At 41.6% G+C, this 27,272-nt stretch overlaps 1 protein-coding gene across 1 annotated transcript in view; it reads left to right on the forward strand.

Annotated features, from left to right (window-relative positions):
* The window catches only part of maml1 (mastermind-like transcriptional coactivator 1), a 70,219-nt gene that overhangs the window by 18,260 nt on the left and 24,687 nt on the right, over window positions 1-27,272 (forward strand). Inside the window, exon 2 of the mRNA XM_067995971.1 lies at window positions 25,583-26,962. Within this exon, the coding sequence (XP_067852072.1) occupies window positions 25,583-26,962 (1,380 nt within the window). The remainder of the gene's footprint in view (window positions 1-25,582; window positions 26,963-27,272) is intronic.

Raw genomic sequence — 27,272 nt, forward strand, 5'->3', positions numbered from 1 at the left:
TGTGAAACTTGTACTATAGAATGCAGGTCTACAGAAGGCATGCTTAGACTTTACAGTCCCCTATCCAGATTACAGCTAAAGTTGTGTTTTGGTTGCAAGCCACTGAAAATATGTATACAGTACTTGCATTCTGAAGAGATCAGCAGTTCTAATTCAGGTGTAAATTGGATGCGCTATGAGGAATGATTAGAGAAGCTTTAACATTGCAATCTAGAAAGGAGGAGATTAAAGGTGGACATTACCAAAGTATATGAACTAAACCCAGATTATTAATTCAAAGTGTGCCAAGAAAATAGGACCAGAAGCCATAAGTTTAAGTTACTGGAAGCAGATTTATTAGAGACTAGGTCAAACAATTATTCAAAATTGAATGTGTGCGTGCGTGTGTTAATGTAGTTGTGTCCTATTCGACAAAAGTCTGTTCAGCATATCTAGCTCGTTCCATTATATCCAGTCGCTCCCATTTGACTTTTCCATGTGTAGTTCAGAGCTTTTTCATAACTGTGACTCTGAACTGTTTAATTCCTTATTTATGCCCCATTCTTCTCCTCCTGTATTTTGTACATCTGTTGCTTGTTGCATCAAAAATTTCTCCAACTTTCTGCCATCTGTTCCTGAAGGTGCTGACCCACCCAGGGACTGTGGTCCCACAGATGTCAGCTGGATTGGGTGAGGGGAGGGAATGGCCATAATTCCTGTTTAAAGAATCTTACAACACCAGGTTATAGTCCAACAGTTTTATTTGAAAATCACAAGCTTTCGGAGATTATCTCCTTCGTCAGGTGAGTGAGTGGAATTCCTTGAACGTTTCGCATTTATAGTTAGAGAACAATACCTGGTGATTACAGATAATCTTTCCAACTGCCCGTTGTCAAGGCAATCAAAGTGTTCAGACAGAGAGTTGTTACCTACAGGACCAACGAATATACAAACGACCAGAACAAAAGACAGAGAGAGGGAGAAACATCCGAAAGGAAGAGAAAGACAGAGAATGACCCGTTGTATTAAAAACAGATAACTTTTATTCGCTGGTGGGGTTATGTGTAGCGTGACATCTCCACATCATAATTCCTGTTGGTGGTGGTTATTATCCAAAGACTCCTGCTGGAAAGTGCCTGCTGTGCATGTTAACTGATGATAGGATTAGCTTAGACTTGATTTCCCTACTGTGAAATTGCCTTCACCCTCACCCACTTGGAGAGGGTGCAGAGGAGAGTTACTACCATGATACCAGGGATGTGGAGAGACTAGAGAAGCTGGGATTGTTCTCCGAGCAGAGAAGGTTAAGGGGAGATTTAATAGAGGTGTTCAAAATTATGAAGGGTTTGATAGAGTAAATAAAGAGAAACTGTTTCCACTGGCAGGAAGGTCGGTAACCAGAGGACACAGATTTAAGATAATTGGCAAAAGAACCAAAGGGGAGATGAGAATTTTTTTTTTACACAGCGAGTTATGATCCGGAATGCGCTGCCTGAAAGGGTGGCGGAAGCAGATTCAGTATTAACTTTCAAAATGGAATTGGATAAATACTTGAAAAGGAAAAATTTGTGGGGCTATGGGGAAAAAGCAGGGGAGTGGGACTAATTGGATAGCTTTCAAAGAGCTGGCGCAGGCACAATGGGCCGAATGGTCATCTCCTGTGCTGTAAGATTCTATGACTTTGGCGTCATACTGGAGAGATGCTCATGTCTTTGGAACCCAGCATGAGTTGGTGCCTTTTGAGACAGCAGGGTTGGATGTAATATGCAGTGACCAATTTCTGCTAGGGTTTTTCAATTTAAAAATATGTATTTATGGAAAGGATAAGACCTTCAATATGCAAGATATGTGTAGAATATATTTAGAGTGCTGTTTAAAACCTTGCTTAGTTTGAGAAGGAAGCTAAGTATGACATGTCAGTTTTGTGTATTCTTTTCTAAATACCTCTTAAGCATGTTGTCAATGCATTATCGACAAGTGGAGTGAAAGATGGACTCGCGAATAGTTCAGGGATAAATATATCACTTCGTATACTTCTGAGACATACAGACATGAAGATCCCAGGTTCAAACTCTGACCTAATACTGAATTAGCTAATCTCAGCTAGAGTAATGTGGGAACTCTACAGATGATCTAAGTGTCCCTGAGGTTAAGGAGGGAAAGAAAAACTAGTCAATGTTCCTGATTCTAATGTGCCCATTGACTGCTAGACCTTCTTTCCTTTCCACGCCACGCACAAACATGGTCGAGAATCTGTCGGCACTTGCTATCTAGGCTCATGTGTGACATTGATCAGTTGGGGCAAGGTACCCAAAAGCTGCTGACTCCCTGAAACCTACTGAAGCGTGAACATGGGAGGTGGCGGGGAATGAGAGGAGAAACATGGAAGATGTCGCTGTTTTTGTTATGGAGTGCAGCTGACTAAACCGAATATGCAAAGGTTTTAGAAATGATTAACGTATTTCTTGAAAGCATTAATAATTGATATTGGAGGGAAAGCTTAAAAATCTCTAACTGCAAGTTTGTTCCTTAGGCTTAAAAACTGAAAACTTGACTCCATATTTGTGTTCAGGTTTTCGAGCATTCCTTTGTATCTGGATCATTATGTCCAGTACAGTATTTCTGCTTTCAATTTCACAATGTTCTGGCACCCCCAATAATGGAGGGTGGTTGCTGAATCCCAGTTTCCTTAACTTTGCTCATAACTGGGTGCAGAACTAAAGTAACATAGTATGTTCCTTCCTCACGCTCCCCTGTCTCTATAATGTTACATCTAGAGTGCCTTTTGTTCAATGTGTTACACATGGAAATTTCTTGCAGCTGAGTTTGGTCAAATTTTGTATTCATAAATAGCAACAAATCACAACTGAAGAGTTTGGGAAAGTATAAACGAAATGTGAGGAAAGTGGGTGGATAACTATTAAGAATATATGCAATCGGTGAATTGAGCAGGAGTAGGCAACAGAATTTACTGCTGAAAGACTTGAATCGTTGGGGAAAAAAGGTTGTGCTATTTTTGGTTCCTCCACTAAGCTGAGCATTTGCTACTGGAAATAAGGTTCGTAATGTACTACAACATTTACAAGAAAATAATTAAACTTAAATGCACAATTGCATTTTCTGTGCTGAACTACCTGTAATGTTTTTACGTTGGAGGTCTGTGCTTGTGTAAAGTCTGAGCCTTGAGTTTGTGCAGGTTCTTAGCCCATTATTGTTAGTTGACTGGACTCAAACTAATAGGCTATAAGATCCTAGCATCACCGAACACGCCAAGGCCTGTTTGCAAGCGCACCCCCATTCTGGTCTATCAATAGAAGGTTGCAGAGAATGAGAACCATTTTTAGAATATTGAAATTAAATGGAATTTGTAGTTTTGCATAATGCATCAAGCATGAGGTGAAACATGAATTCTTCAGTGTTTTGAGGTAATTTTCCGGGGTGGAGGGCGGTGAGAAATGTAGGTGCTGGAAGAGTCAATTTGGCTCAGTTGGTACCACTTGCCTCCTGAATATCAGAATGTTGTGGGTTCAAGGCCCGCTCTAGGAATTGAGTGCATAAACTAGACTGAGACTACAGTGTGTTGCTGGCGGAGTGCTACAAAAGGCCCCATGGCCGTATTTCAAGAGTAGAGTGTTGTCCGAATGTCCTGTCCAATAGAAATATCTCAGCCAACATCATAAAAGCAGATTAACTGGTCATTCAATTCACGTGCTGTTTGTTGGACTTTGTGTAAATTGACTGTTGTTATTGCCTATATAACAGTGAGTTTGCATCAGAAAAGTAGTTTATTGGCGGTGAAGTACTTTCGGGCTCACTTAGGATGTGAAAGATGCTATATAACGGGTACAGGAGTGTAGTGGTTACAGAACTGGACTTGCAGTCCTGAGGTTGTGAATTCTAATCCCACCATAGCAAGTTCTAAAATTTAATTTAATAAACCTGATAATTTGTGGTCTGGCGCCAGAAGGATGACCATGAAAGCTGCCAGATTGTTTTAAAAACGCAACTGTTTTGTTAGTGTTCTTCAGGGAAAGGATCCTACACCCTTTTCAGGTCTGGCCTACATACGACTCCAGTTGCACACTATGCTGTTGATTCTTAATGCCCTCCAATCAACTAGGAATGGGCACTGAATACAGCCTTGCCACTATCATGCCTATCCCCCAATAACAAATGTTTATTTCTGTAGTTAAGGGGTTTTCTACAGCTTGTTATACGTGACAGCTAAAGTTTAAACAATGCCAAATTTCAAAGTGAAATCTTCATAATTTATTCTAAATGGTTACAGCAGCTGTGTTTCTTTATTTGTTTCTACCGAGAACCTAAAAATAATTGTTCATTATAAACAGCGAGTAGCCTCTGGGAGAACTCTTTCTACCATTAATCAAATTTAGAGGGAAGTTCTGAATAAAAATGTTAAATTTTAAAATAGTGCAACAATGTTCTGCTTGTATCCATTGAACTTGGTTTTAGAGATATTTGGTATACAAAACTATGTATTCTTTAATAACCTCCAGTAGAAAAAATCACATTAAACAGCTGAAAATGGAATAGCTGTTCCTTTGTATTACATGTACAGACTTATTTATGTAACTGATAATTATCAATCTGCAGCAACGTGTTTAAACTGTGTCTGGGGAGATGTCTTACAAATTTCTTTGCAAGTTCTTCCGTTTCTTTACACCTAACCTAAACTTCATGGCCTGTGGTTCAGTATGAGCTAATCATGGATTTATTCATAAGTTGTAAAGTTTTAAAACGGCATTGTTGGGGTATTGTGGTTGAGCAGTGAATTGGTGGGTGTGTTTACAGGGACTCCATTACTGGCACTCATGTATCATTGCATGTCACTTTCAAGAATCATATCCCTTTCATTCCCGTGAGAAGACTTAATGGATGCACAGTGCTTCTGATAAGTGTGCTAACAGCTGAGGAACAGAAATCTAAAATAACATGGCGATAAGAACAAATTTAATTTTTCATGTAAGGGACTGGCACTTACTGAGGTCCAGTTCACAATGTGCAATTCGGGCCTTACATGGTGTAATACTTTTAAGCTTTTGAGAGTCTTTATGTAGAAAGTATGAAATGTCTGTTTTGTTATAGCTGAAACAAGATGTAAAAATATGCAACTTGCCCTCAATTATAGTAAAGCTGTGAATGAAATGCCAGTTCAAGTGTTAAAACTATGATGTTTTACATTAACATGCAGGCTGTAACAATTTTAGTCCCGTATTATTTTCCTGCCTGAAATTTGGATTAGTCAGTTTGACGAACTGTAGATCTGAGTTAATAGTTACTGGCCACACTTTTTTGAATCCAGGGTCCTTTTTTCGTTTGGGTGGCCACTTTGGTGATAGTTTATAGAATGTCCTTTTACAGCCACATAAATAAACTAAAGGACAGGGTTAGCAAGAGAAAATAATTAAAGCTCCAACAAACACAGAAAATGCTGGAAACACTCAGGTCAGGCAGCATCTGTGGAGAGGACAGACAAGTTAACATTTGAGGTGTAGACTTTTCATCAGGATTGACACCCAGCTCTGGTGAGAGGTCCACACCTTAATAGTCAACTTGCCTGTGTTCTCCTCAGATACTGCCTGACCTGCTGAGTGTTTCTAGCATTTTCTTGTTTCGTTTCAGATTTCCAACATTTGCAATGTTTTGCTTTTTGTTCATTGAAGCTTCCATTGCTTTCAGTGAGAGATTAGTGACTTCTTTAACATTCCTTAAGATACAACTCAAGGCTTAAGGGTGGAAGAAGTGTCAGCAATTTGCTTCAGTTATTGAGGGTTGCTTCAATTCCCCCACACCTGTTGAGTAAACAGCACCTTTGGGATCTTGCTTAGCACTATATCTGTCATGGTGGTAGTTTGACCAGTTGTCTCAGGCTGAAGTTAAAGAAAGAAGTTGTTGCATTTATATAGCATCTTTCACAAGCTCAGGACATCCCAAAGTGCTTCATGGCATATCAAGTACTTTTGAACTGTAATCACCTGTTGTAATTCAGGGAAACGTGGCAGCAAATTTGTGCACAGCGGCAGTGTGATAGTGATCAGGTAATTTGTTTTAGGTGTTGGTTGAGGGATGAAAATTGGCCAGCGCATTGGGGAGAGCTCCCCTACTCTTCAAATAATGGGATAGTTTACATCCATCTGAGAGGGAGAAGGGGCCTATGTTTAATGTCTCATCCGAAAGACGGCACCTCCGACAATGCAGCACTCCCTCGGTACTACACTGAATTGTCGGCCTAGATTATGTACTCCAGTCTCTGCGGCTTGAACACACAACCTTCTGACTGAGACGTGAGCGCTACCACTGAGCCAAGACTGACCCAAGTCGACAGCGATAATTGACTGGGAATATTACTTCTGAATCCTAGTTCTCCTACAGAATTCATGTCACTTGTATGTTGTGGTTATCATTTTTTTTATTATATAAAATCAGTGTCGATCTGTCCTTCTGATTTCGAGAGTACAATAAGCAGTGTGGTGCTGTCCGTTCTCAGTACAATAATATCTTTGGAAATGCATTTCTATATGCTTCACTGCTAATACAATATTAAAATCATAAATTTCACTTTCTTGGTGTGAAATTATTTGAAATCCAAAGTCTTTTTTTTAAACAAACCACTTTGCATCATACCGCTTTGAGCAGTATGAAATCTGTAATGGATTATCACATTTAACTGGTTACCAGTCTGCAATGGATACTATTCTTAGTCCCTTGAGTCGAAGAAGATTACATCACTCCCGTGTGACCAGTCACATCAACTCATGAAATTACACTCCATAGAACTCTTGGAATGCTGAAACTTTTAAACTTGTGTTCTTTAAGTATGGACAGTGCTTTGATACTACATAGAATGTACAGCACAGACAGGACATTCGGCCCAACTGGCCATGCCGGTGTTCATGCTCCACACGAGCCTCCTCCCACCCTACTTCATCTAACCCTATCAGCATATCTTTCTATTCCTTCCTCGTGTTTATCTAGCTTCCCCTTAAGTGCATCTATGCTATTCACCTCAACTACTCCATGTAGCGAGTTCCACATTCTAACCACTCTCTGGGTGAATGAGATTCTCCTGAATTCCCTATTGGATTTATTGGTGACTATCTCTTATATTTATGGCCCGTAGATTTGATCTCCATAAGTGGAAGCATCTTCTCTACGTCTACCCTATCAAATCCTTTCATAATCTTTAAGACCTCTAATGGTCACACCTCAGCCGTCTCTTTTCTAGAGAAGAGTCCCAGCCTATTCGGCCTGTCCTGATAGTTTTAATCTCTTAGTTCTAGTACCATCCTTATGAATCTTTTTTGCACCTTCTCAAGTGCCTCTATATCCTTTTTATAATATGGAGACCAGAACTGTGCACAGTGCTCCGTGTGATACTTCATAATTATGAGAGTTGGTATTTGCTGCTTTTCAGCTCTGAGGTGCTTGTCAACTTGTTTTAAAAGCAAAATTTATTTAAATAGTAAATAATTTTCTGTCTCTGATCTGAATGTTTTCAGAAGCTCTGTGACCAACTCTGAAATTATGTAATATCTAGAGCTCTAACAACTCCAATTATTGCATAGTTTCGAGGGTTTTTTTTGCTGGTGATTGAATACTTTGGGCTGAAAGTTGATCCACCAGGAGACTGATCAGTGGTTAAATATATAATTTAAGGTTTTCCCTTGGATTTACTGGTCAAGTACTACAAGACCCTAATTTATAGGATCATGGAAAAATAGAGTGGCACACCATGATTCAGTCAGCAGCCTAACATTTGGGGTCAGGTCTTGTGGCTTGTATGTGTCAGGCGGTAGTTTCTGTTTATTTAAGATGGCGTCATGTAACATTTTGACATATGATTTATCCCTATTGTTTACAACTGCCTGGACTAGTCTCCTTTTCATAAGGAAACAATGGACTGTTCCTGAATCTTCCTTAGCTGACTGTTATGAGACATCAAATGACTAGCAGTTTACTGCTGTCATGCTATAACATCTGCCAGCACACTGTTGCATGGTGCAGCGCAGGTCAGGATCTGAGTGAGGTGCAACACAAGCTTAGCCTATTTTAAATATTGCTGTACTGGAGTGGTTGCATTTTACAATTTAACCCTTGGGCAGCTATTCACAGATGTGTACTGTATTCAAAAAGGTTCTTGGGTTAACGGTTAATTGGAGGAGAGTGCTAACAGCTGTGTGAAACCAGGGCATATTGTGTAGATCGTGATAGTCAAATGCAGTGACATGCATTGTTCTACAGTGCACTGAGAGCTTATCTGTTGTCTAATCTGCAGTGAACAAATTGTTGATGTACATAGTTTCATCTCATTCAAGAGAGATTCCAGGGTGTTTTGACATCGCTCCTGTGACCTGCTACCTGACATGAGCTTCATTTCTCAGCTGTAAAATATAGAGGCAGCTTCTACAAGCTATGCACCTTCAGCTTTATTGTAGTGTTTGGGTTAGAAAGAATGAACTTGCATTTAGAAAGTGTCTTATCTTGTCCTTCAGGATGTCCCAAAGCATTTCGCATTCCAGTGAATTACCTCTTGAAGTGCAGTCACTCTTATAGGGTTAGTCATAATTTTCTGAAATGCAAGTGTATTCTTTAAATTAGATTTAAAAAGGGAGCGAAGGATAGACCGAGTAATTATAAGCCAGTCAGCCTAACCTCGGTGGTGGGCAAATTATTGGAATCAATTCTGAGGGACAGGATAAACTGTCACTTAGAAAGGCACTGACTAATCAAGGACAGTCAGCACGGATTTGCTATGGGGAGGTCGTGTGTGACTAACTTGATTGAATTTTTCGAGGAGGTGACGAGGAGGATTAATGAGGGTAGCGTAATTGATGTAGTCTACATGGATTTTAGTGAGGCTTTTGACAAGGTCCCACATGGCAGATTGGTCAAAAAAGTAAAGGCCCATGGGATCCAAGGGAATGTGGCAAATTGGATCCAAAATTGGCTCAGTGGCAGAAAGCATAGGGAAATGTTCGAGTGTTTTTGCGACTAGAAGGCTGCTGCAGGGCTTGGTACTAGGTCCTTTGCTTTTTGTGGTATACATTAACTATTTGGATTTAAACGTAGGGGGCATGATTAAGAAATTTGAGATGACACAAAGAGAGGCCGTGTGGTTAATTAGTGAGGAGGAAAGCTGTAGACTGCAGGAAGATATCAGTGGACTGGTCAGATGGGCAGAAAAGTGGCAAATGGAGTTCAATCCGGAGAAGTGTGAGGTAATGCATTTGGGGAGAACAAACAAGGCAAGAGATTATACAATAAATGGGAGGATACTGAGGTGTAGAGGAAGTGAGGGACCTTGGAGTGCATGTCCACAGATCCCTGAAGGTATCAGGACAGGTAGATAAGGTGGTTAAGAAGGCATATGGAATGCTTTCCTTTATTAGCCGAGGCATAGAATATAAAAGTCGGGATGTTATGCTGGAACTGTATAAAGCACTGGTTAGGCCACAGCTTGAGTACTGTGTACAGTTCTAGTCACCACATTACAGGAAGGGTGTAATTGCACTAGCGAGGGTGCAGAGGAGATTTACGAGGACGTTGCCAGGACTGGAGAATTTTAGCTATGATGACAGATTGGATAGGCTGGGGTTGTTTTCCTCGAAACAGAGGAGGCTGAGGGGTGATATGATTGAGTACAAAATTAAGAGTGGATAGGAAGGACCTATTTCCCTTAGCGGAGGGGCCAATAACCAGGGGCGTAGATTTAAAGTAATTGGTAAAAGGATTAGAGGGGAGCTGAGGAAAAATGTTTTCACCCAGAGGTTGGTGGGGGTCTGGAACTCACTGCCTGAGAGGATGGTAGAGGCAGAAACCCTCACTCATTTAAAAAAAAATACAGGATATGCACCTGAAGAGCCATGACCTGCAGGGCTACGGACCAAATGCAGGAAAGTGGAATTAGGCTGGGTGGCTCATTTCTCAGCCGGTGCGGACATGATGGGCCAAATGGCCTCCTTCTGTGCTGTAAATTTTCTATGATTCTAAGATTATCAGGTTTGCATGGCAAATATTTAGCTCTTTCAAGGAGCTGGCACAGGCCCCACGGGCCAAATGGTGGCCTCCTGTGTTGTAAGATTCTATGATTCTATATGTGATGTTTTACAGATTATATGTTGAAGTCTACAAGTAAAATGCCATAGATTGTCTAATCTTGTGACCTAGCATATAGAAGGACATATAGTGCCATCTAGTGTTTTGCTGCAACTGTATTAGTCTTCAACAAACTAACTTCCTTCAATATATTAGGAGTTATTCTGGGTACAAGTAGCTTAATACACTTTGTTCCCACAAGAAAGGGGGGGTGGAACCTTGGAGTCATTTTGCTTGGGTCATTCTCTGTTTTGGAAACCATTATAATTTTGAAATGTAATTTTTTTAAACTGTAGTCTGCTTTGCCCCCCTTAAATGGTCTTCCCTTGAGGTCCACTAGTTTAATGCTCCCCTGTACAGGCAGGTTCACTGGGGCAGGCACTGGGAAGTTGAACTGTGCAATTGTTGCTGTATTTGGTGAAGGGTCAATATTCATAGTGCAGGCTCCACTGAGGCTTAGAGTTAGAGTTTAAAAAGTAGTGGCAAGGTGGTTCCAAGCTAGGGTTTTAAAAGCATGCAACTTGTAGGCGAAAGGGAAAACTGACGTTGTTAAGATGATTCATCGTTTTAAGGTACTGGGAATGAATGAGAGCAGGAATGGCGCAGGTAAAACACTTCAATTTGGGAGTGGGGTTTGTGTCGTTGTGCGCTAGTTAATGAAATTTGCTATAACCTGACCACGTTCTGGACCACATTGCAGGTGTTGTAGCTTAGTGGTTATGTTACTGGTCTAGTGATCCACACAGCACAAGCTCAAATCCTGCCACGGCAGTTTAAAACCCGTGAGTTCAGTTTTTAAATAAATCTGGAAATAAAAAGCTGGTGTCAATAAAAGTGACCGTGAAGCTGTCAGATTGTCATAAAAACCCAACTGGTTGACTCGGTCCCTTCATCTAAGTCATTAATATAGATTGTAAATAGCTGAGGCCCAAGCACTGATCCTTGCGGCACCCCACTAATTACAGCCTGCCAACCTGAAAATGACCCGTTTATTCCCACTCTCCATTTTCTGTCTGTTAACCAATCCTCTATCCATATTATACCCAACCCCATGAGCCCTCGTGTAACAACCTTTTGTGTGGCACCTTATCTAATGCCTTTTGAAAATCCAAATATACTACATCCACTGGTTCCCCTTTATTTACCCTGCTATTTACATCCTCAAAAAACTAATTTGTCAAACACGATTTCCCTTTCATAATGACCCTGCCAAATCATATGATTTTCTAAGTGCCCTCTTACCACTTCCTTAATAATGGATTCCAGCATTATCCCGATGACTGATGTCAGGCTAACTGGCCTGTAGTTCTCTGTTTTCTGACTCCCTCCTTTCTTGAATAGTGGTGTTACATTTGCTACCTTTCAATCCGCTGGGACCATTCTAGAATCTAGGGAATTTTGGAAGATCACAACCAATCAAGGACAGGGTTCAAGGACAGAAGAGGTGCCATTGCACTAGGTGTATTCTATAGGCCACCAACTAGTGGGAAGGATATAGAGGAATAAATTTGCAAGGAAGTTACAGAGAGGTGCAAGACCCATAGAGTAGTGATAATGGGGGACTTCAATTATCCTAATATTGACTGGAATAGTAATAGTGTAAAAGGCAAAGAGGGGGAGGAATTTCTGAAGTGAGTTTAGGAGAGTTTCCGGCCCAATGACGAAGGAGGCATTGCTGGATCTGTTTCTGGGGCATGAGGTCAGTCAAGTGGAGCAAGTGTCAGTAGGGGAATATTTAGGGAACAGTGATCATGATACCATAAGGTTTAGATTAGCTATGGAAAAGCGCAAGGAGCAATCTAGAGTAAAAATACTTAATTGGAGAAGGGCCACTTTCAGAGGGTTGAGAACAGAACTGTCCCGGGTAAATTGGAATCAAAGATTGGCAGGCAAATCGAACAATGGGCGGCCTTTGAAGAGGAGATGGTTCGGGTACAGTCTAGGTACGTTCCCAGGAGGGGAAAGGTAGGGCAACCAAAGCCAGAGCTCCCTGGATGACGAAAGAGATGAGAGTAAGATGAAGCAGAGAAAGGGGGCGTATGACAGATGTCAGGTTGATAATACAAGTGAGAACCAGGCTGAATATAGAAAGTTCAGAGGGGAAGTGAAAAAGGAAATAAGAGGGGCAAAGGGAGAGTATGAGAATAGACTGCCGGCTAACATAAAAAGGAATCCAAAAGTCGTCTTTAGGTATATAAATAGTAAACGGGTAGTAACAGGAGGGGTGGGGCCGATTAGGGACCAAAAAGGAGACCTACTCATGGAGACAGAGGGCATGGCTGAGGTACTAAATGAGTACTTTGCAACTGTCTTTACCGAGGGAGAAGATACTGCCAAAGTCACAGTAAAAGAGGAGGTAGTTGAGATACTGGATGAGCTAAAAATTGATCGAGGTGGTTCTAGAAAGACTGGCTGTACTTAAAGTAGATAAGTAAACAGGTCCAGATGGGATGCGTCCTAGGTTGCTGAGGGAAGTAAGGGTGGAAATTGCGGAGGTACTGGCCATAATCTTCCAATCATCCTTAGATACAGGGGTGGTGCCAGAGGACTGGCAGAGAATTGCAAATATTACATCCTTGTTCAAAAAAGGGTGCAAGGATAAACCCAGTAACTATAGTCCAGTCAGTTTAACCTCCGTGTTGGGGAAGCTTTTAGAAATGATAATCCGGGATAAAATTAAGTCACTTGGACAAGTGTGGATTAATTAAGGAAAGCCAGCTCGGATTTGTTAAAGGCAAATCGTGTTTAACTAACTTGAATTTTTTGATGAGGGCGGGTTGATGAGGGCAATGTAGTTGACGTATGTGGACTTTCAAAAGGTGTTTGATAAAGTGCCACATAATAGGCTTGTCATCAAAGTTGAAGCCCATGGAATAAAAGGGGCAGTGGCAGCATGGATGCGAAATTGGTTCGGTGACAGGAAACCGCGAGTAGTGGTGAACAGTTGTTTTTCGGACTGGAGGAAGGGTCTGTACTAGGACCACTGCTTTTCTTGATCTATATCAATGACTTGGACTTGGGTGTACAGGGCACAATTTAATAACTTGCAGATGACGCACAACTTGGAAGTGTAGCGAAAAGTGAGGAGGATAGTGATAACTTCAAGAGGACATACAGGCTGGTGGAATGGGCGGACATATGGTAAATGAAATTTAACGCAGAGCAATGCAAAGTGATACATTTTGGTAGGAAGAACAAGGAGAGGCAGTATAAACTAAATGGTACAATTCTAAAGGGGGTGCAGGAAGAGAGAGACCTGAGGATATATGTGCACAGGTCTTTGAAGATGGCAGGGCAGGTTGTGAAAGCGGTTGAAAAAGCATACGGGATCCTGGGCTTTATAAATAGAGGCATAGAGTACAAAAACAAAGGGGTCATGATGAGCCTTTATAAAACACTGCTTCGGCCACAACAGGAGTATTGTGTTCAATTCTGGACACTGCATTTTAGGAAGGATGTGAAGGCTTAGAAAGAGTGCAGAAAAGATTTACAAGAATGGTTCCAGGGATGAGGCACTTCAGTTACGTGGATAGACTGGAGAAGCTAGGGTTGCTCTCCTTAGAGCAGAGAAGGTTGAGAGGAGATTTGATTGAGGTGCTCAAAATCATGAGGCCTAGACAGAGTATATAGAGAAACTGTTCCCATTGGCGGAAGGATCGAGAATGAGAGGACACAAATTTAAGGTGATTGGCAAAAGAACCAAAGGTGACGTGACGATAAACCTTTGTACGCAGCAAGTGATTGTGATCTGGAATGCACTGCCCGAAAGGGTGGTGGAGGCAGATTCAATCGTGGCTTTCAAAAGGGAATTGAATAAGTACTTGAAGGGAAAAAATTTGCAGGGCTACGGGGAAAGGGGGGGGCGGGGAGTGGGACTAGCTGGATTGCTTTTGCAGAGAGCCGGCATGAGCTTGATGGCTGCCTTCTGTGCTGTATCCATTCTATGATTCAATGCAGCCACCTCTTTTCGAACCCTAGGATGTAACTCATCAGGTCCAGGGGATTTGTCGGCTTTTAGTCCCCATAATTTCTCCAGTACTTTTTGTTTAATATTAATTACTTTAAGTTCCTCACTCTCATTAGACCCTTGGTTCCCTGTTATTTTTGGTATGCTTTTTGTGTCGCCTGCCTGATGACAGATACAAAATACTTGTTTAACATCTCTGCCATTTCCTTACTCCCCATTATAATTTCTCCTGTCTCAGCCTCTAAGGGACCCACTTTTACTTTCACTACTCTTCCGTTTTACATGCTTGTAGAGATTATTCACTTTGGTAGGAAGAATAGAAAAACAGAATATTTTTTAAATGGTGAGAAACTATTAAATTTTGGGTGTCCTTGTGCACGAAACACAAAGTTAACATGCAGGTACAGCAGGCAATTAGGAAGGCAAATTGTATGTAGGCCTTCATTACAAGGGGGTTGGAGTACAAGACTAAGGAACGTAAGAACATAAGAAATAGGAGCAGGAGTAGGCCATACGGCCCCTCGAGCCTGCTCCACCATTCAATTAGATCATGGCTGATCTTCAATCTCAACTCCACTTTCCTGCCTGATCCCCATATCCCTTGATTCCCCTAGAGTCCAAAAATCGATCCATCTCAGCCTTGAATATACTTAACGACTTAGCATCCACAGCCCTCTGTGTGAAGAAATTCCCCCTCATCTCAGTCTTAAATGGCCGACCCCTTATCCTGAGACTATGCCCCCTAGTTCTAGACTTTCCAGCCAGGGGAAACAACCTCTCAGCATCTACCCTGTCGAGCCCCCACAGAATCTTATGTTTCAATGAGATCACCTCTCATGCTCTCTGGAGTTTAGAAGAATAGGCCCATTTTACTCAACCTCTCCTCATAGGATAACCCTCTCATCCCAGGAATTAATCTAATGAACCTCCATTGCACTGCCTCTAAAGCAAGTATATCCTTCCTTAGATAAGGAGACCAAAACTGTACTCCGTACACCAGTAGTCAATTGTAGTAAGACTTCCTTACTCTTGTACTCCAACCCCCTTGCAATAAAGGCCAACTTGCCATTTGCTTTCCTAATTGCCTGCTGTACCTGTATGCTAACTTTTTGTGTTTCGTGTACCAGGACACCCAAGTCTCTCTTTTAAAAATTTAATAGTTTCTCACCATTTAAAAAATATTCTGTTCTTCTATTCTTCCTACCAAAGTGAATAACATCACATTTCCCCACATTATAGTCCATCTGCCACCTTCTTGCCCACTCACTTAACCTGTCTCCATCCCTTTGCAGACTTTGTGTCCTCCTCACTGCTTACTTTCTCACCTAGCTTTGTATCATCAGCAGGAAGTCTTGCTACGGTTATACAGGGCTTTGGTGAGACCACACCTGGAGTACTGTGTATAGTTTTGGTCTCCTTACCTAAGGAAGGATATACTTGCCTTAGAGGCGGTGCAATGAAGGTTCACCAGATTGATTCCTGGGATGAGAGGGTTGTCCATTGAGGAGAGATTGAGAGGAATGGGCCTATATTCTCGAGTTTAGAAGAATAAGAGGTGATCTCATTGAAACATATAAGATTCTGAGAGGGCTTGACAGGGTAGATGCTGAGAGGCTGTTTCCCCTGGCTGGAGAGTCTAGAACTAGGGGGCATGGTATCAACATAAGGAGTGGGCAATTTAGGACTGAGATGAGGAATTTCTTCACTCTGGTTTGAGAGTCTTTGGAATTCTCTACCCCACAGGGCTGTGGATGCTCATTTGTTGAGTATATTCAAGACTGAGATCGATAGACTTTTGGACTCCAAAGGATATGGGGATTGGGTGGGAAAGTGGAGTTGAGGTCCAAGATCAGCCATGATCTTATTAAATGGCGGAGCAGGCTCGAGGGGCCGTATGTCCTACTCCTGCTCCTATTTCTTATGTTCTAATGTTCTTTTGGGAAGGAAACTTGCCATCCTTTTCCGGTTTGGGCCTATATGTGACTCCAGTCCCACATCAGCATGGTTGACTCTTAACTGCACCCAGTTGTAACAAGCCACTCACCTTCACCACAGGTTCAAGAAGGCGGCTTGCCGCCACCTTCTCGGGATAACTAGAAATAGTCAATAAATGATGGTCGTGCCCTCAGCCCGAGAATGAATTTTTAAAATTACCTGGGTAGAAAAGTTAGCAAATGAGATGACAATAGAGAGTCTTCAAAGATGAGAATGTACAAGATGGGTATGTTCCTGTAAGACAAGATGAATTACATCAAAGAGTAGGGATTTGTCGATAAATAGTTTTAAAATAAAAATCTTAAAAGGGAGTTGAATGTTAAAACTAAGGCTAACAAAACTAAAGATTATCATGAGGAATATAGAAAGTGTAATCATGGAATGGTTGCAGCACAGAATGAGGCCATTCGGTCCATCGAGCCCATGCCAGCTCTTTGTAAGAGCAATCCCGTTAGTCCCATTTCCCCTGCTCTTTCCCTGTAGCTTTGCAAATTTTTTCCCTTCAAGTATTTATCCAATTCCCTTTTGAAAGTTACTATTGAATCTGCTTCCACCGCCCTTTCAGGCAGTGCATTCCAGATCATCATAACTCGCTGCATTTTTAAAAAAATGTTTCCTCGTGTCACCTCTGGTTATTTTGCCGATCATCTTAAATCTGTGGCCTCTGGTTACCAAATCGTCCACCACTGGAAACAGTTTCTTATTTACTCTATTAAGACCATTCCTGATTTTTAACTCCTATCAAATCTCCCCATAACCTTCCCTGCTCTAAGTAGAACAACCCCAGCTTCTCCAGTCTCTCCACATAACTGAAGTTCCTCATCCCTGGTACCATTCTAGTAAATCTCTTCTGCACCCTCTCTAAAGGCCTTGACATCCTTCCTAAAGTGTGGTGCCCAGAATTAATCGCAGTACTCCAATTGAGGCCTAACCAGTGTTCAGCATAACTTCCTTGTTTTTGTATTCTATGCCTGTATTATTAAAGCCCAGGATAATAACAAACATAGGAGCAGGAGTAGGCCATAAGACCCCTCAAGCCTGCTCAGCCATTCAATAAGATCATGGTTGATCTTTGACCGCAAAACCACTTTCCCGGCCGAACCCCATATCCCTTGATTCCCCTCGAGTCCAAAAATCTATCGATCGCAGCCTTGAACATATTCAATGACTCAGCATCCACAGCCCTCTGGGGTAGAGAATTCCAAAGATTCACAACCCTCTGAGTGAAGACATTCCTCCTCATCTCAGTCTTAAATGGCTGACCCCTCATCCTGTGACTATGCCTCTAGTTCTACAATCTCCAGCCAGGGGAAACAACCTCTCAGTATCTACCGTGTCAAGCCCCCTCTGAACCTTATATGTTTCAATGAGATCCCATATTCTTTTTTAACAACCTTCTCAACTTGTCCTCATGTGGACGTAAAAGATCACATGGCACTATTTTGAAGAAGAGCAGGGGAAATCTCCCGGGTATCCTGGCCGACATTTATCCCTCAACCAACAACACTGAAACAGATTATCTGGTCATGATTACATTGCTGTTTGTGGGAACTTGCTGTGCACAAATTGGCTGCCGTGTTTCCTACATTACAACAACGGCTACACTGCAAAAAAAAAAGTACTTCATTGGCTGTAAAGCTCTTTGGGATGTCCTGAGGTCGTGATAGTGCCTGCCTGCCTTTCTGCCTGCCTTTCTGCCTGCCTGCCTGCCTGAAAGATTTGTGTACATACACCCCCAGGTCTCACTGTTCCTGTACCCCCTTTAAAATTGTACCATTTAGTTTATATTGCCTCTCCCCATTCTTCCTACCAAAATACATCACTTCACACTTCTCTGTGTTAAATTTCATCTGCCATGTGTTTGCCCATTTCACCAGTCTGTATCCTCCTGAAATCTTTTACTATCCTCCACGTTGTTTACTACATTCTCAAGTTTCATGTCATCTGCAAACTTTGAAATTATACCTTGTATACCCAAGTCCAGCTCATTAATATATATCAACAAGAGCACTGATTCTAATACCAACCCCTGGGAAACACCACTGTATACTTCCCTCCAGTCTGAAAAACAACCGTTCACCACTACTCTCTACTTTCTGTCCCTTAGCCAATTTTGTATCCCTGCTGCCATGGTCCCTTTAATCCCATGGGCTTTAATTTTGGTGACAAGTCTATTATGTGGTGCTTTATCAAACGTCTTTTGAAAGTCCATATACACAACATCAACCGCACTACCCTCAACAACCCTCTCCATTACTTCATCAAAGAACTCAATTTAGTTAGTCAAGAACGATTTTTCTTTAACAAATCTGTGCTGACTTTCATTTATTAGCCCATACTTTTCCAAGTGCCAATGAATTTTGTCCCGGATTAGGCAAGGGAACACACAATAAATGGTAGGATAATGAGAAATGTAGAGGAACCGAGGAACCCTGGAATATAAGAGCAGGGAGGTTATGCTAGAACTGTATAAAACACTAGTTAGGCCACAGCTAGAGTACTGTGTACAGTTCTGGTCGCTACATTACAGGAAGGATGTGATTGCACTAGCGAGGGTACAGAGGAGATTTACGAGGATGTTGCCAGAACTGGAGAATTTTAGCTATGAGAAAAGATTGGATAGGCTGGGGTTGTTCTCTTTGGAACAGAGGAGGCTGAGGGAAGATTTAATTGAAGTGTATAAAATTATGACAGGACTAGATGGAGTGGAAGGGAAGGACCTATTTCTCTTAGCAGAGAGGTCAATAACCGGGGGGGCATAGATTTAAAGTAATTGGTAGAAGGATTAGAGGGGAGTTGAGAATTTTTTTCACCCAGAGGGCGGTGGGGGTCTGGAACTCACTGCCTGAAAGGGTGGTAAAGACAGAAATCCTCATTGCATTTAAAAAGTACTTGGATATGCACTTGAAGTGCTGTAACCTATAACACTACAGACCAAGAGCTGGAAAGTGGGATTAGGCTGGATAGTTCTTTTTCAGCCGGCACAGACATGATGGGCCAAATGGCCTCCTGTGCTGTAAATTTCTATGATTGTCTCTAAAATTTTCCCACCACCAACGTTAGGCTGACTGGCCTGTAATTGCCGGGTTTATTCCTCGCCCCTTTTTTGAACAGGGATGTAACATTTGCAGTCCTCCTGTCCTTCCCAATCTTTCGGATGAGAGGTTAAACTGAGGTCCACCATCTGCCCCCTCAGGTGAATGTGAAAGATCCCACAGCACCATTCAAAGAACGGCAGGGGAGTTCTCCCAATGTTCTGGCCAATATTTATCCCTCAATTAATGCCCACGCTCCTGATCCACAGTGTACATCAAGAGTGGAAGAGTTCATCGTGACAAAAGGGAGCAAAGTAAATTAGCCATAAAATTGAAGGTACATGAAGTGTGGTTTGGGCAAAAGCTTTAAACATTACAGCTTTAATAAAAGCTCTAGGAATTGTAGATTAATTTTGCTGAAGTGTTAATCTTCGCCCCACCATTGGCAGCTGTGCCTTCAGCAGTCTAGGCCCTAAGCTCTGGAACTCCCTCCCTAATCCTCTCCATCTCTCTTCCCCCTTTTAAGATGCTTTTTAAAACCTACCTCTTTGACCATGCTTTTAGTCACCCGTCCTAATGTCTCCTACTTTGGCTCTGTGTCAATTCTCTGATAATTGCTCCTGCGAAATGCCTTGGGACGTTTTACTGTGTTAAAGGTGCTATATAAATTCAAGTTATTGTTGATTGGGTCATTTATTTCATTGCTGTTTGTGGGACCTTGCTGTGTGCAAATTGACTGCCGCATTTCCTACATTAAAACAGTGACTACACTTCAAAAGTACTTCATTCGTTGTAAAGCACTTTGGGATGTCCTGATTCCTGGGATGGCAGGACTGACGGATGAGGAGAGATTGGGTCGACTAGGTCTATATTCACTAGAGTTTAGAAGAATGAGAGGTGATCTCATCAAAACATATAAAATTCTAACAGGACTAGACAGACTAGATGCAGAGAAGATGTTCCCGATGGCTGGGGAGTCCAGAACCAGGGGTCACAGTCTCAGGATACACGGGGTATGCCATTTAGAACCGAGATGAGGAGAAATTTCTTCACTGAGGGTGGTGAACCTGTGGAATTCTCTACCACAGAAGGCAGTGGCGGCCAAGTCATTAAATATATTCAAGAAGGAGATAGATATATTTCTTGATGCTAAAGGGATATGGGGAAAAAGCGGGAACAGGGTACTGAGTTAGACGATCAGCCATGATAATTTTGAATGGCGGAGCAGGGCCGAATGGCCTCTCTTGCTCCTATTTTCTATTTTTCTATTCATGAAAAGGTGCTATATAAATGCAGTTCGTTTTCTCTTTCCGTGTGACCCACCCCACTCCACATAGTTATTCCTGAACTCTGCTTTCCACCTTTCTCTTCCTCTAATGGGTTTTGCTTCTTAAAAGCCCTTTGAGGAAGACTCCTGGTATCTTCATGTAAAATCCCTATTGCACAATAAACATTCAAACAAAAACCCATTCAAATTAATTTCCTCTTGACTCTGGTGCAACACTGTCGTCTCATTGTTTTGTGTGTGTCTTGTTATGGTAACAGTTGCAATAATTCACATACTGCCTGAGGGGGTGGTGGAGGCAGATTCAATCATGGCCTTCAAAAGGGAACTGGATAAGTACTTGAAACAAAAAAATGTGCAGGGGCTACAGGGATAGGGTGGGGCAGTGAGACTAACTGGATTGCTCTTACATAGAGCCGGTGTGGACTCGATGGGCCGAATGGCCGTCTTCCATGCTGTAACCTTTTATGATTCTATGTGAAATTTGGTTAACTGAAACTTTGATTTCTTAGAACTTGAATGAAGCTGTTAAAAGTTTTATTAAATAGGTGACTTTGCACTTGTTCCCTACTACCCATGCAAATAGGACTTCAATTAAAAATCACTTTTATAAAAAGTAATGGCATTGACTTAGCAGTAGGTGGCACCAGACACCTTCAATACACTATTGGCCAACTGCAAACACTACATCGGGAAAGAAGACTGATGTCTCCCTCTGCACTCGCACCCTTGCAGTGTCATATAAATACTACTGGCATATTGCTAACAGAGACTGCTCTGTAGCACTGTTAACTTAGACACTTAAACTGCTAACACTTTCTCTCAGACTCCATTTTGCTTCAAAACAAGATTGGAGTAAATCACAGCGTATAAAATGGTATTCATTCATCTCATGCACACTAATATTAACGTGGCGGAATTTACCCTTTTTAACCATCGAATGGCATTTTTTCTTTCTAATTTGTTCTCTATCTCATTTCTAGTTTGGCTAAAGCACCATTAAAATCAGTTGTATTGCAGCAGCCATGGTCCCCCCACCCACCCCCATCGTCCGACAGTCATACAAAGTTTAACAGTTTCACTAAAGTTCGGTACTTGAGGTATAAATTAGATGTTGCTCTGTACCATGGGGTATACAGCTGACATTGTTCAGTATATAATGGGGGTGTAATCTGACATTGTTCAGTATATAACTGCAGTATAGCCTGCTTGTTTGCCTCTTGTGTACTGAATAATCTGAGCCAATAGATATATTGGTTCCAAAAAATATATGGAGTGTGTTGTGGAAACTTTTATTGCCTAATTTTTTTAAATTCTTATGTGGATCAGTAATGGAGAAACCATTGTACTGCTGTAATGAATTGTAACTACTTTATATGCCCTATTTATAAATGCTGAGGAATATTGAAATGACATTTTTAAAAATGTCACCCCACAAGATCTGTGTAACTCTTATTTAGCAAATTGCGTAAGATGAAGCCACAGATGGCATCTAGAGCAATGTCCTAAGATTTCTAAAAAAGGAATTTAGTTCTCAAATTTCAACCCTCCGTTTTTGTAATCGACCCCTAGTCTTTTTGTTTAAGGACATCTGAGAGCCGCTGGAGAGGACTTTGGAAAGGGAGTGGGAGGATCCAGTTGTCGTGGTCCATGTTGCCACCAAGGTCATGAGGAAGAACAAGAGGTCCTCTTAAGGGAATATAAGAAGTTAGGAACTAAATTTAAAAAGCAGGACCTTACGGGTGGTAATCTCAGGATTACTACCAGAGCCATATGCTAATTGGCATAGGGATAGGCAGATCAGAAAGGTGAATGCATGGCTGAAAGAGTAGTGTGGGAAAGAGGGTTTTCATTTCATGGGACACTGGCACCAGTAGTGGGACGGGAAGGAGCAGTACCGCTGGGATGGGCTCCATCTGAAGCAGAGTGGGACCAGAGTCCAAGCAGAAAAGGTGAATAAGGCTTTAAACTAGCAAGATGAGGGGAGGGATCTGGTAGCAATAACAAATGCTTAAAAATAAAAGAAACAGGAGATGAGTGCGAAGGTCAGACCAGGGTAAGGAACAAAGATAACAAACGGCCAAGGAACAAATACAGTTATAAAACAGAAGTGTAAAAGGACTGTTAAAAATGAAGTAAAAGGAATAACTATTAAAGATGAATTAAATTGCCTGTACAGCAATGTACACAGTGTCCAAAATAAAATGGGAACTGGAGGCAACAATCTGTAGTGAGGAACTAGATGTTGTAGGAATAACTGAAGCATGGCTACATAAAGAACAGGACTGGCAATTAAATATTACAGGTTATAACATAATCAGAAAGGATAGGGAGGGAAAAGGGACTGGAGAAGCTGCACTAAGTGATAACAATGACAGAAAAAGGGGACAACTAACAGAAGGATAGAAGCAGAATCTATAGCGATTGGAATAAAAGATAAGGGATTGATCACGCTAATAGGGGTATACTACGGACCACCTAATTGTGAAAAGGAGGTGGAATAATAATCATGGGAGATTTTAACTACCCCCAAATAAACTGGCAAGAAGAGAAGGTAAAGGCCAACAAGAGAGGAAGCACTGCTGGATCTAGTAATGGGAATTTAACCAGAACAGATAAGAGAAGTAAGCGTGGGGAACATCTAGGCAATAGCGATCACAACATAATACGGTTTATGTTAAAGATTGAGATGGACATAAATAAGACAAAGACCAAAGTAATAAATTGGGGGGAAAATGATTTTAAGGGGAGGAGAATAGAACTAGAGAAAATAAACTGGAAAAATTCACTGCCAAACGAAGAAATAGAACAGCAGTGGGAATGATTTAAAATGGTGATCAGTAGTGTCCAAGAGAAATGTTTCCCACTAAAAAGCATGAACAAACTAGCCAGTAATGATACACCATGGATGAATAAAGAAATAAGGACAAAATTGAAACTGAAGAAAAAGGCATACACTAAGTAAGTACATAGACAATAAAGGAGAGGATGACAAAAGGGAATACGAAAAGGTTAGGAAAGAAGTCAAAAACGATTAGGAAGGCAGAGAGAAACTACGAAGTTAAATTATCAAAGAATATAAAAAGAAATGAAGTATTCTACAGATACATAAATAACAAAGGAAAAATCAGGATAGGGATAGGGCCACTAAGGGATAAACATGGTAAACTCACAGGTAACGACAGCAAAATGGCTGAAATATTAAATAATTACTTTGCCTCAGTATTTACAAGGGAGACTAACATGGTGGGCAGGACATTAGAAGAAGTGATCAAAAAAGATATAAAGACATTTAGGATAGAAAGGGGAGAAATAATTGATAAACTAATCAAACTTAGAGAGGATAAAATCCCTGGTCCGGATGGATTGCATCCGTGAATACTAAAAGAAGTTAGGGAAGAGATAGCAGAGGCACTATTACATATATATAACAATTCATTAGAAAAGGGAATAGTGCCAGAGGACTGGCGAATAGCTAATGTGATTCCCATATTTTAAAAAGGGAGATAGAACAAGTCCAGAGAACTATAGACCAATTAGGTTAACGTCAGTGGCAGGAAAGATAATGCAATCTTTACTCAAAGATGTAATAGAAAAACATTTAGAAACCAAAAATATAATAAAGAATAGTCAGCACGGATTTCAAAGGGGAAGGTCATGCTTGACCAACCTTATTTAATTCTTTAAAGTAACAAAGGGTAGACAAATATAATGCAGTAGATGTAATATATGTGGATTTTCAAAAGGCCTTTGATAAGATAGACATAATAGACTCATGATTAAGGTCAAAGCATGTGGAGTCAGGGGACAGGTAGCAGAATGGATAGCAAGCTGGCTACAAAACAGAGTAGGGGTTAAAGTTAGGAAGTGTTCTACAGGGATCGGTGATGGGATCACTTCAAATTTACAAACGATTTGGAATCTGAAGTACAATTTCAAAATTTATGGAAGACACCAAATTGGGGGTTTGGTTAATACTGAGGAGAACTGTGCTAAAATACAGGAAGACGTTAATAAACTTGCAGAATGGGTGTGTAATTGGCAAATGAATTTCAATATAGATAAGTGTGAGGTGGTACATTTTGGTAGGAAGAATAAGGAGGCCACATACTGCTTGGATAATAAGAGTCTAAATGGGGTAGAGGAGCAAAGGGATCTGGGGGTACAGATACACAAATCACTAAAAGTAGCGACGCAGGTTATTAAGGCCATGAAAAAGCAAACAAAGCACTGGAGGGATAGAATTGAAAAGCAGAGAAGTTATGTTAAAGTTGTATAGAACCTTGATTAGACCACACTTGGAGTATTGTGAACAGTTCTGATCTCCATATTATATATTATAGAAATAGAGGCACTGGAGAAGGTGCAAAAAAGATTCACTACCATGTTGCCAGAACTGAGAGGTTATCCTTATCAGGAAAGGCTGAACAGGCTGGGGCTGTTCTGTAGAAAAGAGAAGGCTGATGGGGTGACCTGATAGAGGTCTTTAAGATTATGGAAGTGTTTGGTAGGGAAGACATAGAGAAGATGTTTCCACTTATGAGGGAGACCAGAACTAGGGCCAGAAATAAGATAGTCACTAATAAATCCAATAGGAAATTCAGGAGAAACTTCTTTAACCTGAGAGCGGTTAGAATGTGGAACTCGCTACCACAAGGAGTAGTTGAGGTGACTAGCATAGATGCATTTAAGGGGAAGCTAAATAAACACGAGGGTGAAAGGAATAGAAAGATATCGAGTTACATCGAAACTACAACACAGAAACAGACCGTTCGGCCCAACTGGTCTATGCTAGCGTTGATGCTCCACGTGAACCTTCTCCCTCCCCATGTTGATGGGGTTAGATAAAGAAGGGTAGGAGGAGGCTCGTGTGGAGCATAAACACCGCACGGACCTGTTGGGCCGAATGGCCTGTTTCTATGTAATTCTATGTAAATGATGCATTCAAACTTTCCAGCTAGTGATTGTCACGAATGTTAGTCTATAGTTATTTTTAAAAGAAAAGTTGTTGCGGATAAAGCTAAGATTGTCTTGTGTGGACCAAGTTTGAAGGTTTAGTCAAGCCTGGATTGTTCAAAAAAAGGCTGAAATATGAGCAGGAAGAATCAATCTTATTTAAAATTGATTGATTACAGAACATTAATCAGATATTAAATGTTCCTTGAGTTCACTACCCTAATTTTGAATTTTTTTGTTTTAATTCAGATTCAGGACTCGGTGAAGAGGAAATTAAAGGCTGATGGCTCTCCTTTGAATGGTGATCAACAGAATGGATTTGGAGACGGGAGCTATTTAGGGACCAAGAAACTCCGACTGAACGGGGAAGATGCATCGGTGCTACTTGCAGTGAATGGATCCTCTAATGGCATGCCACCAATGTCTCCACTCCACCAACGGGACAAAAGAACTGTCATTGCGGACAGTTTGCAGGGCAATGGGAACCATCCCATGGGATTAGATAGCTTGAAGAAGGAAAGTCTTCCTGACTGCAATGTGCAGATGAATGGGAACTGTGACAATAGTGATGGGTTCACTCTCATTAAAGAACTTAAGCAGGAGCCTGTGCTGGATTTGGCTTGCATGAACCCAACAGGCACCTCTCTCTCCCAGAACAACATGTTCCCAGATATCAATTTGAATGAACAAGAATGGCAGGAGTTGTTTGATGAGCTGAATAGGTCTGTGCCGGACCAAGATATACAGGATCTCTTCAATGAGGATTTTGAAGAGAAGAAGGACACTGAACCCACAGGTTCTTCTGATCAAACATCCTTACCAGACAACATAATTATAAAGACTGAGTTCTCTCCATCCTCCTTCGAACACGAAAAAACGGGGTCTCCACAAACTAGACCTTCTCCATCAGGATCTTCCTTTTCAAGTGTATCCATGGCTCCTGTTAATACCACCCCTTCAGTGACTGGTGTCTCCCAAGCTATGGCACAAGCTCCAGGCGCAGCTCCAGTTTCCACAAGGCCTGTGTCCAGTGTTTTATTGCCTGGGAAGACGGGACCATCCGTGGAACGTTCTCATGCGCAGCAACTTCAGCAGATGGCCGCTAACCAGAAGCAGAGAGCACAACTTATGCAGAAGCAACAAGTGCAGCACCCCTCGCCCAATCAGGTACCAAACTGGTCCGCGCCTGCCCAAAGCCCCCTTGGTGGGCCTTACAGCCTAGATAAGCCCAGCAGCCCTTCATTGTACCAACAAGACTTCAACCAGAAGCTTCCAATAGCCAGCATGCCGCCAAAGAGCTCTCCGAAAGCTGGCGGTAACTACCTCCAGCCGAATCACGTTGGCATGCTGAGCCACCAGCCTACCAGTTTGGGTCAAAACTCCACAAACAGCCAGGCTACTCTGCTGAGCTATGCTAACACTAAACGGTTGACTCATTTTGAAATGGACAATAGTCAAAGGGCAGTGGCACCTAACCAGAACAAAGCTGCAATGTTTGCGTATATGCGGCAGCAACAACAGCAGCAGCTTTCCCACCTCAGCGATGAGCAGAAGCGAATGCTGTTGATGAAACAGAAGGAACTCCCCCAAGGTGGCATTACGTACAGACCCCTTCTACAACACAGTCAGGTAAGAGTATCATGCTCATTTCTGCTACAAGTGCTACTGTGACGAGCTGGAGCTATTGTACATCCCTGAAGGCTTTCAATTATAACCAAACTCCTCAAAAGACCTTGGAGAGCAGATGTTTAAGAGCAACCAGGTTTTTCCTTCTTTCCCTCTCTAGTTCTTTTCCCCTCCTTTGCTGAAGGCATTGCCCCATGTTGGAGTATGGTTTCATGGGTTCTGGCAAGGCTCTACAACCTCATCCAAATATTCATTCTTCATATCAATCAAAAAGTTAGTATGCAGGTGCAGCAGGTGATCAAGAAGGCCAACG

The sequence above is a fragment of the Heptranchias perlo genome, chromosome 14 (genome assembly GCF_035084215.1).
Source record: "Heptranchias perlo isolate sHepPer1 chromosome 14, sHepPer1.hap1, whole genome shotgun sequence".
Classification (NCBI taxonomy): Eukaryota; Metazoa; Chordata; class Chondrichthyes; order Hexanchiformes; family Hexanchidae; genus Heptranchias; species Heptranchias perlo.